Source organism: Anolis sagrei, chromosome 7, assembly GCF_037176765.1.
Source record: "Anolis sagrei isolate rAnoSag1 chromosome 7, rAnoSag1.mat, whole genome shotgun sequence".
Taxonomy (NCBI): domain Eukaryota; kingdom Metazoa; phylum Chordata; class Lepidosauria; order Squamata; family Dactyloidae; genus Anolis; species Anolis sagrei.
The window spans coordinates 19,555,874-19,572,597 of NC_090027.1; the positions used below are offsets into that span (position 1 = coordinate 19,555,874).

General features: G+C 43.8%; 1 protein-coding gene across 1 annotated transcript in view; it reads right to left on the reverse strand.

Annotated features, from left to right (window-relative positions):
* Nucleotides 1–5,180: 5,180 nt before the first annotated feature.
* EI24 (EI24 autophagy associated transmembrane protein) overlaps nucleotides 5,181–16,724 on the reverse strand; it is a 31,871-nt gene continuing 20,327 nt past the window's right edge. The window contains exons 8-11 of the mRNA XM_067470705.1: nucleotides 15,036–15,147; nucleotides 12,630–12,741; nucleotides 9,426–9,500; nucleotides 5,181–6,678 (exon numbers count right to left, since the gene is read on the reverse strand). Coding sequence (XP_067326806.1) covers nucleotides 6,516–6,678; nucleotides 9,426–9,500; nucleotides 12,630–12,741; nucleotides 15,036–15,147 — 462 coding nt within the window. The 3' untranslated portion in view covers nucleotides 5,181–6,515. The remainder of the gene's footprint in view (nucleotides 6,679–9,425; nucleotides 9,501–12,629; nucleotides 12,742–15,035; nucleotides 15,148–16,724) is intronic.

A 16,724-nucleotide genomic window follows, 5' to 3' on the forward strand; every position in this document is an offset into this window, starting at 1 on the left:
TGGACGCCACGTCATTTCCCAAGAGGTGACTGGAGGAAGCGCCTGCCTGTCAGCCGAGGAGAAAGTTGGGAGAGAAAGCGCCTCTCCGGCCCCGTCCTCCGATTGGCTGGGAGAAAGGCAGAGCGCCGACAAAGGGTGGTTGCGGCTGCCTCGAGGGAAGAGCCAAGCTAGGTTGAGAGCGCGGAGGAGTGACGTGTCGTTCTGAGACTACAGGAGCGGAAAGGGGGCGTGGCCCCGGGTGGTCACGTGGAAGGAGAAGGCAGCGTGTCATGTTGTGGAGTCAGAAGGAATAGAAGAAGGGCCAGAAGAGCACAGGCTGGCTTTGGCTCTCTTGCAAACAGGTGACCAGCCTGTGTTTACACGTTGGAGCTCAAGCTTGGCATTGGGCAGATCTTTTCCAAGAATTGTTATAGGAAAGGCTTTCTTTAATCTTAAAAACAAAAGAACCAATGAACGAAATCACACCAAATTTGGCAACAAAACGTCTCACAACACAAGGAGTGACCATCACTCAAAAAATTATGATTTTGCCATTTGGGACTTGCATTTGCTGGGATTTATAGTTCACCTACAATTAAAGAACATCCTGAACTCCATCAACGATGGAATTGAACCAAACTTGGCACACAGGACTCCCATGACCAATAGAAAACACTAGAACAGTTTGGTGGGCATTGACCTCGAGTTTGGGAGTTGTAGTTCACCTACATCCAGAGAGCACTGTTGACTCAAACAATGATGAATCTGGACCAAACTTGGCACAACCACTCAATACGCCCAAATATGAACACAGATGGAGTTTGGGGGAAATAGACCTTAACATTTGAGAGTTGTAGTTACTGGGATTTATAGTTCACCTATAATCAAAGAGCATGCTGAACCCCACCAACGACAGAACTGGGGCAAACTTCCCACACAGAACCCCCATACTTAAGGTGAGAGTTGTAGTTACTGGGATTTATAGTTCACCTACAATCAAAGAGCATTCTGAACCCTGCCAATGATTGAATTGAACCAAACTTGGTACACAGTTCTTCCATGACCAACAGAAAATACTGGAAGGGTTTGGTGGGCAGTGTCCTTTGATTTTAGAGTTGTAGTTCAGAGATCACTATATCCAGAGATCACTGTGGACTCAAACAATGATGGATCTGGACCAACTCTACACAAATACTCAATACGCCCAAATGTGAACACTGGTGGAGTTTGGGGAAAATAGAATCTTGATATTAGGGAGTTGTAGTTGCTGGGATTTGTAGTTCACCTACAATCATAGAGCATTCTGAACCCCACCAATGATAGAATTGGGCCAAACCTCCCACACAGAACCCCCATGTGGGACACAGCAACGCATGACAGGGGACAGCTAGTATGACTGGACTTAATGTCAGGGGACTACCTTTACCTTTACCTTTAATGGCCCGAAAAACCTACAAAAGCCCAATACTAATAATATTGTAATATAACAACAATATACAATGAGGGCGACTAAAATGATCAAGGGTCTGCGGAACAAGCCCTATGAGGAGCGGCTTAAAGAGCTGGGTATGTTTAGCCTGAAGAAGAGAAGGCTGAGAGGAGATATGATAGCCATGTATAAATATGTGAGAGGAAGCCACAGGGAGGAGGGAGCAAGCTTGTTTTCTGCTTCCCTGGAGACTAGGACGCGGAACAATGGCTTCAAACTACAAGAGAGGAGATCCCATCTGAACATGAGGAAGAATTTCCTGACTGTGAGAATCGTTCAGCAGTGGAACTCTCTGCCCCAGAGTGTGGTGGAGGCTCCTTCTTTGGAAGCTTTTAAACAGAGGCTGGATGGCCATCTGTCAGGGGTGATTTGAATGCAGTATTCCTGCTTCTTGGCAGGAGGTTGGGCTGGATGGCCCATGAGGTCTCTTCCAACTCTTTGATTCTATGATTCTATTATTCTATCTGCATAGTTAAAGCAATGGTACTCCCCGTAGTCACCTACGGATGTGAGAGCTGGACCTTAGGGAAGGCTGAGCGAAGGAAGATCGATGCTTTTGAGCTGTGGTGCTGGAGGAAAGTTCTGAGAGTGCCTTGGACCGCAAGAAGATCCAACCAGTCCATACTTCAAGAAAGAAAGCCTGACTGCTCATTGGAGGGAAGAATAGTAGAGGCCAAGATGAAATACTTTGGCCACATCATGAGAAGAAAGGAAAGCTTAGAGAAGACAATGATGCTGGGGGAAATGGAAGGAAAAAGGAAGAGGGGCTGACCAAGGGCAAGCTGAATGGGATCCTTGAAGTGACTGGATTGACCTTGAAGGAGCTGGAGGTGGTGACGACCGACAGGGAGCTCTGGCGTGGACTGGTCCATGAAGTCACAAAAAGTCAGAATCAACGAATAAACAACAAAAATACATTAAATATTATATGACTGGTAATATGTAATATATAATGATATACAGTTTTATTGTTTTTTAAAGTAATTTTTATTGAATTTTTAGGGGATAAAAAAATATGATATATGGTTTGAATGGAATTGAAGGAAGGAAGGAGACCTAATAATTTTGAAGACACCACCCTAAATATTGAGGCCTGGAGAACAACTGCCTGCTTGCTAAACTGTAATTAAAAAAATGAACTTTTTGGGGAAAACATGTTTACATCTGTTTACATGTTTCAAATGTCAGCGTGCTGGAAGAAGCAAAGACCACCGGCATTGAAGCGACGGTCCTCCATCATCAACTCCACTGCACTGACCACGTTGTCTGGATGCCCCACCATCTCCCAAAGCAGTTGATCTATTCCAAACTCAGGAATGGAAAACGGAATGTTGGTGGGAAGGAAAAGAGGTTTAAAGATGGGCTCAAAACCAACCTTAAAAACTCTGGCATAGACACTGAGAACTGGGAAGCTCTGGCCCTGGAGGTCAGATGTGCTGTAGAATTTGAAGAGGCACGAATGGAGGGTGAAAGAGAGAAATGTGCCATGAGGAAGGTGCATCAAGCCAACTCTGACCGGGACCGCCTTCCACCTGGAAACCAATGCCCTCATTGCAGGAGAAGATGCAGATCAAGAATAGGGCTCCAGAGTCACCTACAGACCCACTTCCAGGACACCGATCTTGGAAGACAATCCTACTCGAACAACAAGGGATCACCTAAGTAAGTAATTAAAATTTGCTGAACTGCTGACATTCATAAGAACTGTGACAAATGATTAACTGATTAACTTTTGGGGGAAAACACAACATAAACACGTCTGTTTATCAGAGACAATTGCTCTTTTAAGTTAAGGAAATTTTTACAAGATTCCACATGTTAAGAAGTCAACACAAGGCTGCTTATGTTTTTCAACACCAATTAAAATGAGTCAACATCTGCCAGGAAACAACTGCCAGGAATCAACATGTTTCAGGCTGGAAAGACGGCTACATCAGCAAAATATTGCTATATAAGGGACCTTATTACAGTCCAAAAATTGTGGCAGACCAGAGGAGTCTGGCTCACCCGCTATGCTCGAGAGAGATGGTGTATTTGGGAGTGGCAGATCTGCAATGGAAAGCAGAAGTCTAGACACTTGGGCTCCTTTTCTCAAGGGAAGAAAAAGGAGTGTGCGTTTTGGCATTGTTCTTGGGGAAAGGATGCGTTTTGACGTTTTGGAGTTTTGTAACTATGTGTTGGCAGATTTGCAAGGAAGCAGTCTGGCCTAAGAGATGTTCTTCATGGAGGAAGAATGGTAAAATTGTGATTTTATTTCTCGTGTCAGAGCAGCCAGTCAATTATATTACATTTCTAACAGAACAAAGCAAACAAACAGAGAAAATACAAAATGTGTGAGTTTGGTAGTTGATTAAATGTCCTTTGACCAGTATCTGCCCACTTGGGAGTGCTTCTGGTGTTGCTGCAAGAAGGTCCTCCATCATGCATGTGGCAGGGCTCAGGTTGCATTGCAGCAGGTGGTCAGTGGTTTGCTCCTCTCCACACTCACACGTTGAGGATTCCACTTTGTAGCCCCATTTCTGAAGGTTGGCTCTGCATCTCGTGGTGCCAGAGCGCAGTCTGTTCAGCGCCTTCCATGTCGCCCAGTCCTCTGTGTGCCCAGGGGGGAGTCTCTCATTTGATGTCAGCCATTGGTTGAGGTTCTGGGTTTGAGCCTGCCACTTTTGGGCTCTTGCTTGCTGAGGCGTTCCAGCGAGTGTCTCTGTAGATCTTAGAAAACTATGTCTGGATTTAAGTCGTTGACGTGCTGGCTGATACCCAAGTAAGGGATGAGCTGGAGATGTCACTGCCTTGGTCCTTTCACTATTGGCTGCCACTTCCCAGCTGATGTCATGTGGTGCGATACCGGCTAGACAGTGTAATTTCTCCAGTGGTGTAGGGCGCAGATACCCCGTGATAATGTGGCATGTCTCATTAAGAGCCACATCCACTGTTTTAATGTGGTGAGATGTGTTCCACACTGGGCATGCATACTCAGCAGCGGAGTAGCACAGCACAAGGGCAGATGTCTTCACTGTATCTGGTTGTGATCCCCAGGTTGTGCCAGTCAGCTTTCATACGATATTGTTTCTAGCACCCACTTTTTGCTTGATGTTCAGGCAGTGCTTCTTGTAGGTCAGAGCACGGTCCAGGGTGACTCCCAGGTATTTGGGTGCGCTGCAATGCTCCAGTGGAATTCCTTCCCAAGTAATCCTCAGAGATCGGGATGCTTCTCTGTTCTTGAGATGAAAGGCACATGTCTGTGTTTTAGATGGGTTGGGGATCAGCTGGTGATGTATGCATGGTGATTGATGAATGTTTATATGTATGCTGAAAATGTAATTCCCCATTTGTTTGTTTGCCAATGTAACTGTAGGTTGTTTTTTGTGGAGTTTGATGTAGTTACATAGAGTCTGGATGTCTAATGTAGTTCTTTGTGTAAAACTGTAAAAGTTCTGGTACCCTTTCTCTTACTAGAAAATTGCAATAAAAAGAACCTATGCTTTAAAATTATTGAAAAGTAACACCCCGGTGTTCACCCCACTCCCACCACCCTACTGAAGTCAGCTTCCCAGTTCAGTCACACAATCACAACTTGTCTGGGTTTTTTTTTTCTCCCATGTTCATTTAATATTTCATTGTGAAAATACTAGAGAAAAAAGGTTATCTGTAGACGGACCTCAGTTGTGCCAAAAGAAAAGAAAAGAAAATAAGATTCAAATGACTTTTTAAAAAAAAAATGTCATCGGCCCTACAGAAATCTGACATGCATGAGGAACACTGTCTTAAAATCAGGGGCTGCACTCCCTTTGTGCACACAATTACATATGTACACACAGACAAACACAAAAATCACACATCTTGTGCTGATGAGTTCGCTTCAGCTTCGACGAGAACCACACAGGAGCACTTCGGTGTACATCATTGTAACTCGGATGGGAAAACAGTTGCGTGTCAGGTCACGAGTAAAGCTATTGTTTAACCCTGACGTAAACCAGTCTTTTTTTTTTTTTTGCTACAAAGGTAAATCCATCATACAGGAAGTCAATCATCTCTGTGAAGCTCTGTGCAGAAGTCTTATAGAAACCAAACTAGTAATGTCTTGATTTTTTTTCCATGGTTATCCTTTGGAACCGCAATTCAGCTATCGCTAGGATCTAGAAAGAGACTATTTTTCCAAAGCAGGTACTTGTGCCAAGACGAAAACATTATAGTGTAAATCTCACAACTCTACAGATTCAGTATGTTTCCATTTCACCCGTACGCTTTCTCATTTCCCTTTGAAAGTTATTAACTTTTTTAGTGTAGTAGGATGTAGTGTTATTTTTTTTTTCTTTTAAAAAATCCATACATTCTGCTGTTAAGGTTAGGAATTTGTATCATCCATCAAAAGTGGGTCCCTTCTGACACACGTAGAAGGTCCTTCCATGACGACATGGCCAAAGTATGTCAGATTGTGCTGATGTCGCTAGATACTAAACAAAATTCCCCACCCCCACCCCATTCCGTATCTTGACCACGACCCACTTTTCATTTCAAACACAACAGGGATTACAAAACCCTGACCTGAGTTGAAATATACAAAGAACTATATGATCATTGACACAAAAAAACCCCAACACTCACCATAAAGACCCCATTTAGCATCATCACAAAGCTACAACAAAATATGTGCTACAAAAAAAAATACCCCTCCATACGTTCTGGGAAGAGGAGGGGAAATGGCACAGGAGAAGGGTATACAAAAACAGTACAGGCACAGGTTCGTTACACACTAAAAAAAAAAAAAACCAAGCAAAGAACCTGGCTTCTTAAAAACGGACAGAGCTGTTAAAAACCCAGGCTCTACTGCTCCCTCCCTCGCCCGCAAAACATTTAATTTTCTTCACACTCCCCCCCATTATTCAAAACCAGTGTCCAACTGGAGCTTACGACAATGATTGGAAGAGAAGACGCACAAGTCCCTTTTGGCAGATTGCTGACTGCCTTTCCCTGGATCACAGGAAAACACACACAAATTAGCCAGGGATGGTGCCCTCCCTCCGTCCCTCCCTGCTTTGGTGGTGGTTCAGTGTGCCAAAGCAGCCTTTTGCCGGGCGGGCGACGAATGTGGTGACGGCAGGCGATCGGCTGAAGATGAGCTGCTCAGAGTAGACTGAAGGTAGACTGTCTTATGAAAGAGTTTGTTGCTAAGGAAGACCACCAGGGAAAAGAGGCGCAACTGGAAGTGGCTGGAACACAAAGACAACAACAATTAGCTTCCCATGTATTGTCGAAGGCTTTCATGGCCGGAATCACTGGGTTGTTGTAGGTTTTTTTCGGGCTATATGGCCATTGTCTAGAGCAGTGGTTCTCAACCTTCCTGATGCCATGACCCCTTAATACAGTCCCTCATCTTGTGGTGACCCCCAACCCTAATACTGTTTTCATTACTACTTCATAACAGTCATTTTACTACTGTTATAAATCATAATGTAAATATCTGATATGCAGGATGTATTTTCATTCACTGGACCAAACTGGGCACAAATACCCAATACACCCAAATGTGAATGCTAGTGGGGTTGGGGGAGGATTGATTTTGTAATTTGGGAGTTGTAGTTGCTGGGATTTATAGTTCACTTATAATCAAAGAGCAGTCTGAACTCCACCAGCGATGGATTTGAACCAAACTTGGCTCCCATGACCAACAGAAAATGCTAGAATGGCTTGATGGGCATTGACCTTGAGTTTTGGAGTTGTAGTTCACCTAAATCTAGAGAGCACTGTGGACTCAAACAATGATGGATCATCAAGGCAGGATCATCAAGTTTGCAGACGACACCAAACTGGGAGGGATAGCCAATACTCCAGAGGACAGGAGCAGGATTCAAAACGATCTTGACAGATTAGAGAGATGGGCCAAAACTAACAAAATGAAGTTCAACAGGGACAAATGCAAGATACTCCACTTTGGCAGGAAAAACGAAATGCAAAGATACAGAATGGGGGACAATGCCTGGCTCGAGAGCAGTACGTGTGAAAAAGATCTTGGAGTCCTCGTGGACAACAAGTTAAACATGAGCCAACAATGTGATGTGGCGGCAAAAAAAGCCAATGGGATTTTGGCCTGCATCAATAGGAGCATAGTGTCTAGATCTAAGGAAGTAATGCTACCCCTCTATTCTGCTTTGGTTAGACCACACCTGGAATACTGTGTCCAATTCTGGGCACCACAATTCAAGAGAGATATTGACAAGCTGGAATGTGTCCAGAGGAGGGCGACTAAAATGATCAAGGGTCTGGAGAACAAGCCCTATGAGGAGCGGCTTAGGGAACTGGGCATGTTTAGCCTGAAGAAGAGAAGGCTGAGAGGAGATATGATAGCCATGTATAAATATGTGAGAGGAAGCCACAGGGAGGAGGGAGCAAGCTTGTTTTCTCCTTCCTTGGAGACTAGGGCGCAATGGAACAATGGCTTCAAACTACAAGAGAGGAGATTCCATCTGAACATTAGGAAGAACTTCCTGACTGTGAGAGCCGTTCAGCAGTGGAACTCTCTGCCCCAGAGTGTGGTGGAGGCTCCTTCTTTGGAAGCTTTTAAGCAGAGGCTGGATGGCCATCTGTCAGGGGTGATTTGAATGCAATATTCCTGCTTCTTGGTAGGGGGTTGGACTGGATGGCCCATGAGGTCTCTTCCAACTCTTTGATTCTATGATTCTATGATTCTAATGCCATGACCCCTTAATACAGTCCCTCATCTTGTGGTGACCCCCAACCATAATACTGTTTTCATTACTACTTCATAACAGTCATTTTACTACTGTTATAAATCATAATGTAAATATCTGATATGCAGGATGCATTTTCATTCACTGGACCAAACTGGGCACAAATACCCAATACACCCAAATGTGAATGCTAGTGAGGTTGGGGGAGGATTGATTTTGTAATTTGGGAGTTGTAGTTGCTGGGATTTATAGTTCACTTATAATTAAGAGCATTCTGAACTCCACCAGCGATGTATTTGAACCAAACTTGGTTCCCATGACCAATGGAAAACACTGGAAGGATTTGATGGGCATTGACCTTGAGTTTGGGAGTTGTAGTTCACTTATATCCAAAGAGCACTGTGGACTCATGCAATGGTGGATCTGGACCAAACATGGCACGAATACTGAATATGCCCAAATGTGAACACTGGTGGAGTCTGGAGAAAATAGGTCTTGACATTTGGGAGTTGTAGTTGCTGGGATTTATAGTTCATTACAATCAAAGAACATTTTGAACTCCACCAACAATAGAATTGGCTCAAACTTCCCACATGGAATCCCTATGACCATCAGAAAATACTGGTTTTCTTAGGGTCTTTGGCGACCCTCTGACACCCCCTCATGACCCCCTCAGGGGTCCCGACCCCCAGGTTGAGAAACACTGGTCTAGAGCAGTGTTTCTCAACCTGGGGGTCAGGACCCTGGGGGGGGTCACGAGGGGGTTTCAGAGGGGTCCCCAAAGACCGTCAGAATATACAATATTTTCTGTTGGTCATGGGGGTTTGTGTGGGAAGTTTGGTCCAATTCTATCATTGCTGGGGTTCAGAATGCTCTTTGATTTTAGGTGAACTATAAATCCCAACAACTACAACTCCCAAATGTCAAGGTCTATTTTCCCCAAACTCCACCAGAGTTCACATTTGCACATATTGGGTGTTCGTGCCAAGTTTGGTCCAGATCCATCATTGTTTGAGTCCACAGTGCTCTCTAGATTTAGGTGAACTACATTCAAAGCACCCCTGACAGATGGCCATCCAGCCTCTGTTTAAAAGCTTCCAAAGAAGGAGCCTCCACCACACTCCGGGGCAGAGAGTTCCACTGCTGAACGGCTCTCACAGTCAGGAAGTTCTTCCTAATGTTCAGATGGAATCTCCTTTTGTTAATAAGCCTATTTGCCCAACCACCATTTCATAATGACTTTTAGGGGGAGGAGAAAGTATACATACTATGCTTTTCCCGGTGTCTTTGCTTCATTGGCGCTGATGATAAACAGAGGGAAAAGGATGGAAAACAGGCAGCCGCTAAAGAGAAACAGAAGATGAAATCAACAAAGAATCCTTTGTTGCAAGATGATTCTCTTAACGCCATCTCCAAAAGGCCCAACTAGGATGCAACCACAACCACACTAGACACGTCTATCATTATAGCAATCTGAAACTAGTGTAATTCCCACATAGCAAAATCTGGCAGCAGAAAGTAGCTAACTGCTAACACAGGTTTAAGTCACTTTTTCACCACCCAAATAAATTTCATCTTTTTGTTGTCTTTTGCTGCAAACCTTCCAATGATAAAATAACAGAACCACCTGAGGCTTATGATTCTTTTAATACACCTGATAGCCATTTATCTTCTGGGCCCAATTCAAGGTGCAGGTTTTGACTACAAAGCCTTGAACGGTTTGGGACCCGCCTACCTGCGTGACCGCATTTCCGTCCACAAACCCACACGACCTCTTTGATCTTCCGGAGAGGCCCTTCTCTCGCTCCTGTCCTCATCAAAAGTGCAACTTGTGGGGACGAGAGAGAGGGCCTTCTCTGTGGTGGCCCCTCGGCTCTGGAATTCACTCCCCAGAGATATTAGGCAAGCCCCCACCCTGGCAATCTTCAGGAGGAACCTGAAAACCTGGTTATTTCAATGTGCCTTCAATGACTGAATGTAAGATACTCCCTGACCAAATTTCACACAAATGTCCTCAGAAGCACTTTATTTTATGGTTCATGCAATTAATTCCTTCCTCAACCCGGGTCTCCCTCCCCAATTATTTCCATTGCCCAATCTCCCAGTGTTTTAAAATGTTAAAAATTTTATCCTTAAATTTGTGTGTGTAATCCTGTGTTGCTTATTATATTGGTTTTGCATTTTATGTTTTTTTTTATTTTTTAGTTCTGTTATGCTTTGGTGTTATATTGTGTTATGCTTTTGTGTAATATTGTGTTTTCTGTACTGATGGGCATAGCCTCATGTAAGCCGCCCCAAGTGTCCCTGGGGGAGATGGAGCGGGCTATAAATAAAGTATTATTATTATTATTATTATTATTATTATTATTATTATTATAAATAATAATAATAATAATAATACCAGTTTACTCCACCTAAGAATAATAATGGCCCCTATAGCCTTTGCAAATGGGGAGAGGGAGGCAACATTGCAAGGGAATATTAGGCAATATTAGGCAAAACTTGTGCACCAGCTGTGCCCGTACCTTGGGAAGTCTGATCTGGCCACAGTGGTCCACGCTCTTGTTACATCCCGAATAGACTACTGCAACGCACTCTACGTGGGGTTGCCCTTGAAGACTGTTCGGAAACTTCAACTGGTCCAGCGAGCGGCAGCCAGATTGCTCACAGGAGCGACATACAGGAAGCACATCACCCCCTTGCTGTGTCAGCTCCACTGGCTGCCGGTTCAGTTCCGAGCACAATTCAAGGTGCTGGTTTTGACCTACAAAACCCTGTACGGTTCCGGTCCAGTGTATCTGTCCAAACGTATCTCCCTCTACATCCCACCCCGGAATTTGAGATCATCTGGGGAGTCCCTGCTCTCGACCCCACCGCTATCACAAGTGAGGCTGGTGGGGACGAGGAGCAGGGCCTTCTCGGTGGTGGCCCCTCACCTGTGGAACTCACTCCCGGGGGAAATTAGGGCATCAACATCCCTCCTCTCCTTCAGGAGGAAAGTAAAGACGTGGTTGTGGGACCAGGCCTTCGGGCAATCCGACAACTAGATAAGGACAATCAAACGACTAGGACTGACAGGACTGACAATGTGGAATTGGAATTTGGACTATGAGATAGCGAACGCTGACCGGCTATGAGGAGTAATTGGGTTTGTATTGTTTTATTGGTTTTAGGGATGTAATGCAGCAACTGTTGTTTAACTGTTCAACTGTTTAACTGTTTAATTGATGTTATTTTGTTTTACTACTGTTATGTGATGCTGGCATCGAATTGTGCCTTTGTAAGCCGCCCTGAGTCCCCTTCGGGGTGAGAAGGGCAGGGTAGAAGAAACCGAAATAAATAAATAATAAATAAATAAATATTATTACCAGTTTGCTCCACCTAATAATAATAATGGCCCCTATGGCCTTTGCAAATGGGGAGAGGGAGGCAACATTGCAAGGGATTATTAGGCAATATTATATAGGCATTCTTTATATAGGGAAAACAGATCTTGCCAATCCTTTGGTACTGAAATTCTCTCTTTCTCATCCCTCCCATTTTGTTTTCTGCCCATCTGCAAAATTCCCTTTCCACTAACCCCACATCTTCCTCCTTTCTATTACCTGCTGCATTTTTTAAAGAAGTGTTTTAAATTTCCCTGTCATTCTGACAGACGGAGAAAAAAAAAGGATAGCATGTATTATTGAAGGCTTTCATGGCCGGAATCACTGATTGTTGTAGGTTTTTTCAGGCTATATGGCCATGTTCTAGAGGCATTCTCTCCTGACGTTTCGCCTGCATCTATGGCAAGCATCCTCAGAGGTAATGAGGTCTGTTGGAACTAGGAAAAAGGGTTTATATATCTGTGGAATGACCAGGGTGGGACAAAGGACTCTTGTCTGTTGGAGTTAGGTGTGAATGTTTCAACTGACCACCTTAATAAGCATTTGATGGCCTGGCAGTGCCTGGGGCAATCTTTTGTTGAGGGGTGATTAGATGTCCTTGATTGTTTCCTCTCTGTTGTTTTGCTGTTGTAATTTTAGAGTTTTTTTAAATACTGGTAGATTTTGTTCTTTTTCATGGTTTCCTCCTTTCTGAAAAGATGAAATCCACAAGCATGTGGACAATTTCAACAGAAAGGAAGAAACCATAAAAATGAACAAAATCTGGCTACCAGTATTAAAAAAAACTCTAAAATTACAATAGCAAAACAACAGAGAGGAAACAAACAGGGCCACTCCAGGCCATCAAATGCTAATCAAGGTGGTCAGTTGAAACATTCACACCTAGCTCCAGCAGACAAGAGTCCTTTGTCTCACCCTGGTCATTCCACAGATATTTAAACCCTTTTTCCTAGTTCCAACAGATCTCACTACCTCTGAAGATGCTTGCCATAGATGCAGGCAAAACATCAGGAGAGAATGCCTCTAGAACATGGCTATACAGCCCGAAAAAACCTACAACCCAAAGAATAGAATGTCTCAACTCACCTGATAATGTAAGAAGACTGCATTGCAGTGAGAAAGGCCAGTGGTAAACCGAATCCAAAGTAATAGGGCCAGTTCCTTTCTATATTGGATAATCGTTGATGCATTTCGATTCCTGTCAATACAAACAAAAAACCCAAAGTCTTAACAGAATCGAAGTAGAAGCACGGTGATGTTTTATTCCACAGTTGTATACAGTGTTCCCTCGCTGCTTCACGTTTTTTTTAAAAAAAGAATTTAAAATATACAAGTAGCAAGAGAACACATGCCCCAACTCTGGAAGTCTTTAAGAGAACAAGCCCTATGAGGAGCAGCTTAAGGAGCTGGGCATGTTTAGCCTGAAGAAGAGAAGGCTGAGAGGAGATATGATAGCCATGTATAAATATGTGAGAGGAAACCACAGGGAGGAGGGAGCAAGCTTGTTTTCTGCTTCCTTGGAGACTAGGACGCGGAACAACGGCTTCAAACTACAAGAGAGGAGATTCCATCTGAACATGAGGAAGAACTTCCTGACTGTGAGAGCCGTTCAGCAGTGGAACTCTCTGCCCTGGAGTGTGGTGGAGGCTCCTTCTTTGGAAGCTTTTAAACAGAGGCTGGATGGCCATCTGTCAGGGGTGATTTGAATGCAATGTTCCTGCTTCTTGTGATTTAAACCCTCTAGAGAAAACAAACATTATTGTAACACAAAAGGGTGTTACTAAGTATACTCTTCACATACAACTCAGCCTGAACACCAAACGAAAAGGTGGCAGCGAAAACAATTAAAGAAACAGTTTCAAGATCTCCCAGTTGTCTCTTTCCCACTTTAAAATATTCCCCTGCACCTATATATAAGTTGGTTGGCAGCTGGTGGGAATTACTATTTTAAAATTCCCTGTTCCTTACCCTGCTAAGATCCTTAAAATTAATGGCAATTGGCTGGTACAGTTTTCCCCAGGCTCCTTATAATTGGTGAAGCAGTGAGGGGCAATTATTTCTATAGGTTCTTGTGGGTTTTTTCGGGCTATATGGCCATGTTCTAGACGCATTCTCTCCTGACGTTTCGCCTGCATCTATGGCAAGCATCCTCAGAGGTAGTAAGGTCTGTTAGAATTAGGACAATGGGTTTATACATCTGTGGAATGGCTGGGGTGGGGCAAAGAGCTCTTCTCTGCTGGAGCTAGGTGTGAATGTTTCAACTGACCACCTTCATTAGCATTTGAAGGCCTGTCTGAGCCTGGGAAAATCCCCTGTTGAGAGGTGTTAAGATGTGCCTGGTTGTTTCCTCTCTGCTGTTTTGCTGTTGTAATTTTAGAGTTTTTTAATACTGGTAGCCAGATTTTGTTCATTTTCATGGTCTCTTCCTTTCTGTTGAAATTGTCCACATGCTTGTGGATTTCAATGGCTTCTCTGTGTAGTCTGACATGGTGGTTGTTGGAGTGGTCCAGCATTTCTGTGTTCTCAAATAATATGCTGTGTCCAGGCTGGTTCATCAGGTGCTCTGCTATGGCTGACTTCTCTGGTTGAAGTAGTCTGCAGTGCCTTTCATGTTCCTTGATTCGTGTCTGGGCAATGCTGCGTTTGGTGGTCCCTATGTAGACTTGTCCACAGCTGCATGGTACACGGTAGACTCCTGCAGAGGTGAGAGGATCCCTCTTGTCCTTTGCTGAACGTAGCATTTGTTGGATTTTCTTGGTGGGTCTGTAGATTGTTTGTATGTTGTGTTCCCTCATCAGTTTCCCTATGCGGTCAGTGGTTCCCTTGATGTATGGCAGGAACACTTTTCCTCTGGGTGGATCTTCATCTTTACTTTCGTGGCTTGTTCTCGGTCTTGCAGCTCTTCTGATGTCTGAGGTGGAGTATCCATTATGTTGTGTTTCCTCATCAGCTTCCCTATGTGGTCAGCATATAAATATATAAACCCATTGTCCTAATTCCAACAGACCTCACTACCTCTGAGGATGCTTGCCATAGATGCAGGCGAAACGTCAGGAGAAATGCCTCTAGAACATGGCCTTATACCCCGAAAAAACCCACAAGAACCTAGTGATTCCAGCCATGAAAGCCTTCGACAATACAATTATTTCTATATCTTGCCCTGTTTGATAAATTCAAATTATTTAAAATCTTCTGTCTACTACTTGATCGTTCCAGAATATCCTTATACCTGCCATAGATGTGGGCAAAATGTCAGGAGAGAATGCTTCTGGAACATGACAATACAGCCCGCAAAACTCACAGCAACCCGATAGTGTGCCTGACAGTGCCAGGCTTTTTCATATATTTCACAAAATCAACATGGAACAGAAACCTCTCAGCAGAAGAAGACAAGGCACAGAAAATATTTACAGGTCTTTAAAGAAAATCCAAACAGAAAACATGTTCTGCAACGTTAATTTGGAAGGTTTTGAAAGAAACAGGCGCACTAACCTTTGTTAAACCAACGGTACTCAAAACAGTACAGAGAGTAGAGCAACGACATATGAAGCAGGCCGACCAGCTGGCCTATGATATCAATGGGAAACAAACTTACAATCATCCCCTGTGGAGAGCAAGAAGTAATCACAGGTTATCTGGCAATGCAGACTCATATAATCCAGTTCAAAGCAGATAACCTGGATCGGATCTTGGGATATAAGGACAGTCTCGAAGGGTTTGGGGCCCTTCCAGGCAGGCCCTATATCCCAAGGTCTGATCCCAGATTTTCTGTTTATCACAGGTTATCTGGCAGTGCAGACTCATATAATCCAGTTCAAAGCAGATAACCTGGATCGGATCTTGGGATATAAGGACAGTCTCAAAGGGTCTAGGGGCCCTTCCAGGCAGGCCCTATATCCCAAGGTCTGATCCCAGGTTTTCTGTTTATCCCAGGTTATCTGGCAGTGCAGACTCATATAATCCAGTTCAAAGCAGATAACCTGGATCGGATCTTGGGATATAAGGACAGTCTCAAAGGGTCTAGGGGCCCTTCCAGGCAGGCCCTATATCCCAAGGTCTGATCCCAGGTTTTCTGTTTATCCCAGGTTATCTGGCAGTGCAGACTCATATAATCCAGTTCAAAGCAGATAACCTGGATCGGATCTTGGGATATAAGGACAGTCTCAAAGGGTCTAGGGGCCCTTCCAGGCAGGCCCTATATCCCAAGGTCTGATCCCAGATTTTCTGTTTATCACAGGTTATCTGGCAGTGCAGACTCATATAATCCAGTTCAAAGCAGATAACCTGGATCGGATCTTGGGATATAAGGACAGTCTCAAAGGGTCTAGGGGCCCTTCCAGGCAGGCCCTATATCCCAAGGTCTGATCCCAGGTTTTCTGTTTATCCCAGGTTATCTGGCAGTGCAGACTCATATAATCCAGTTCAAAGCAGATAACCTGGATCAGATCTTGGGATATAAGGACAGTCTCAAAGGGTCTAGGGGCCCTTCCAGGCAGGCCCTATATCTCAAGGTCTGATCCCAGATTTTCTGTTTATCACAGGTTATCTGGCAGTGCAGACTCATATAATCCAGTTCAAAGCAGATAACCTGGATCGGATCTTGGGATATAAGGACAGTCTCGAAGGGTCTAGGGGCCCTTCCAGGCAGGCCATATATCCCAAGGTCTGATCCCAGATTTTCTGTTTATCCCAGGTTATTTGGCAGTGCAGACTCATATAATCCAGTTCAAAGCAGATAACCTGGATCAGATCTTGGGATATAATAGTTTTAAACTGTTGGGCCAGGAAGAAGACGTTTAGCTGTGTTTAGACAACCCATTTTAAAGCGTTTTAAAGACTGGATTCGTGTGAGTGCTGCCTCCTCCATTCTGACTCCGGATTGTTTTTGGATGGACCACACATCTCATTCTTAATAATAATAATAATAATAATAATAATAATAATAATATCAACCACAAACCCCCTTCTGCCTTCATGCTGGGAATATCAAATTAAAATGCCCGTGACAGGTGGCCATCCATTCTTAATAATAATAATAATAATAATAATAATAATAATAATAGTTTTAAACTGTTGGGCCAGGAAGAAGGAATCGTGTGAGTGTTGACTCCTCCATTCTGACTCTGGATTGTTTTTGGATGGACCACACATCTCATTCTTAATAATAATAATAATAATAAT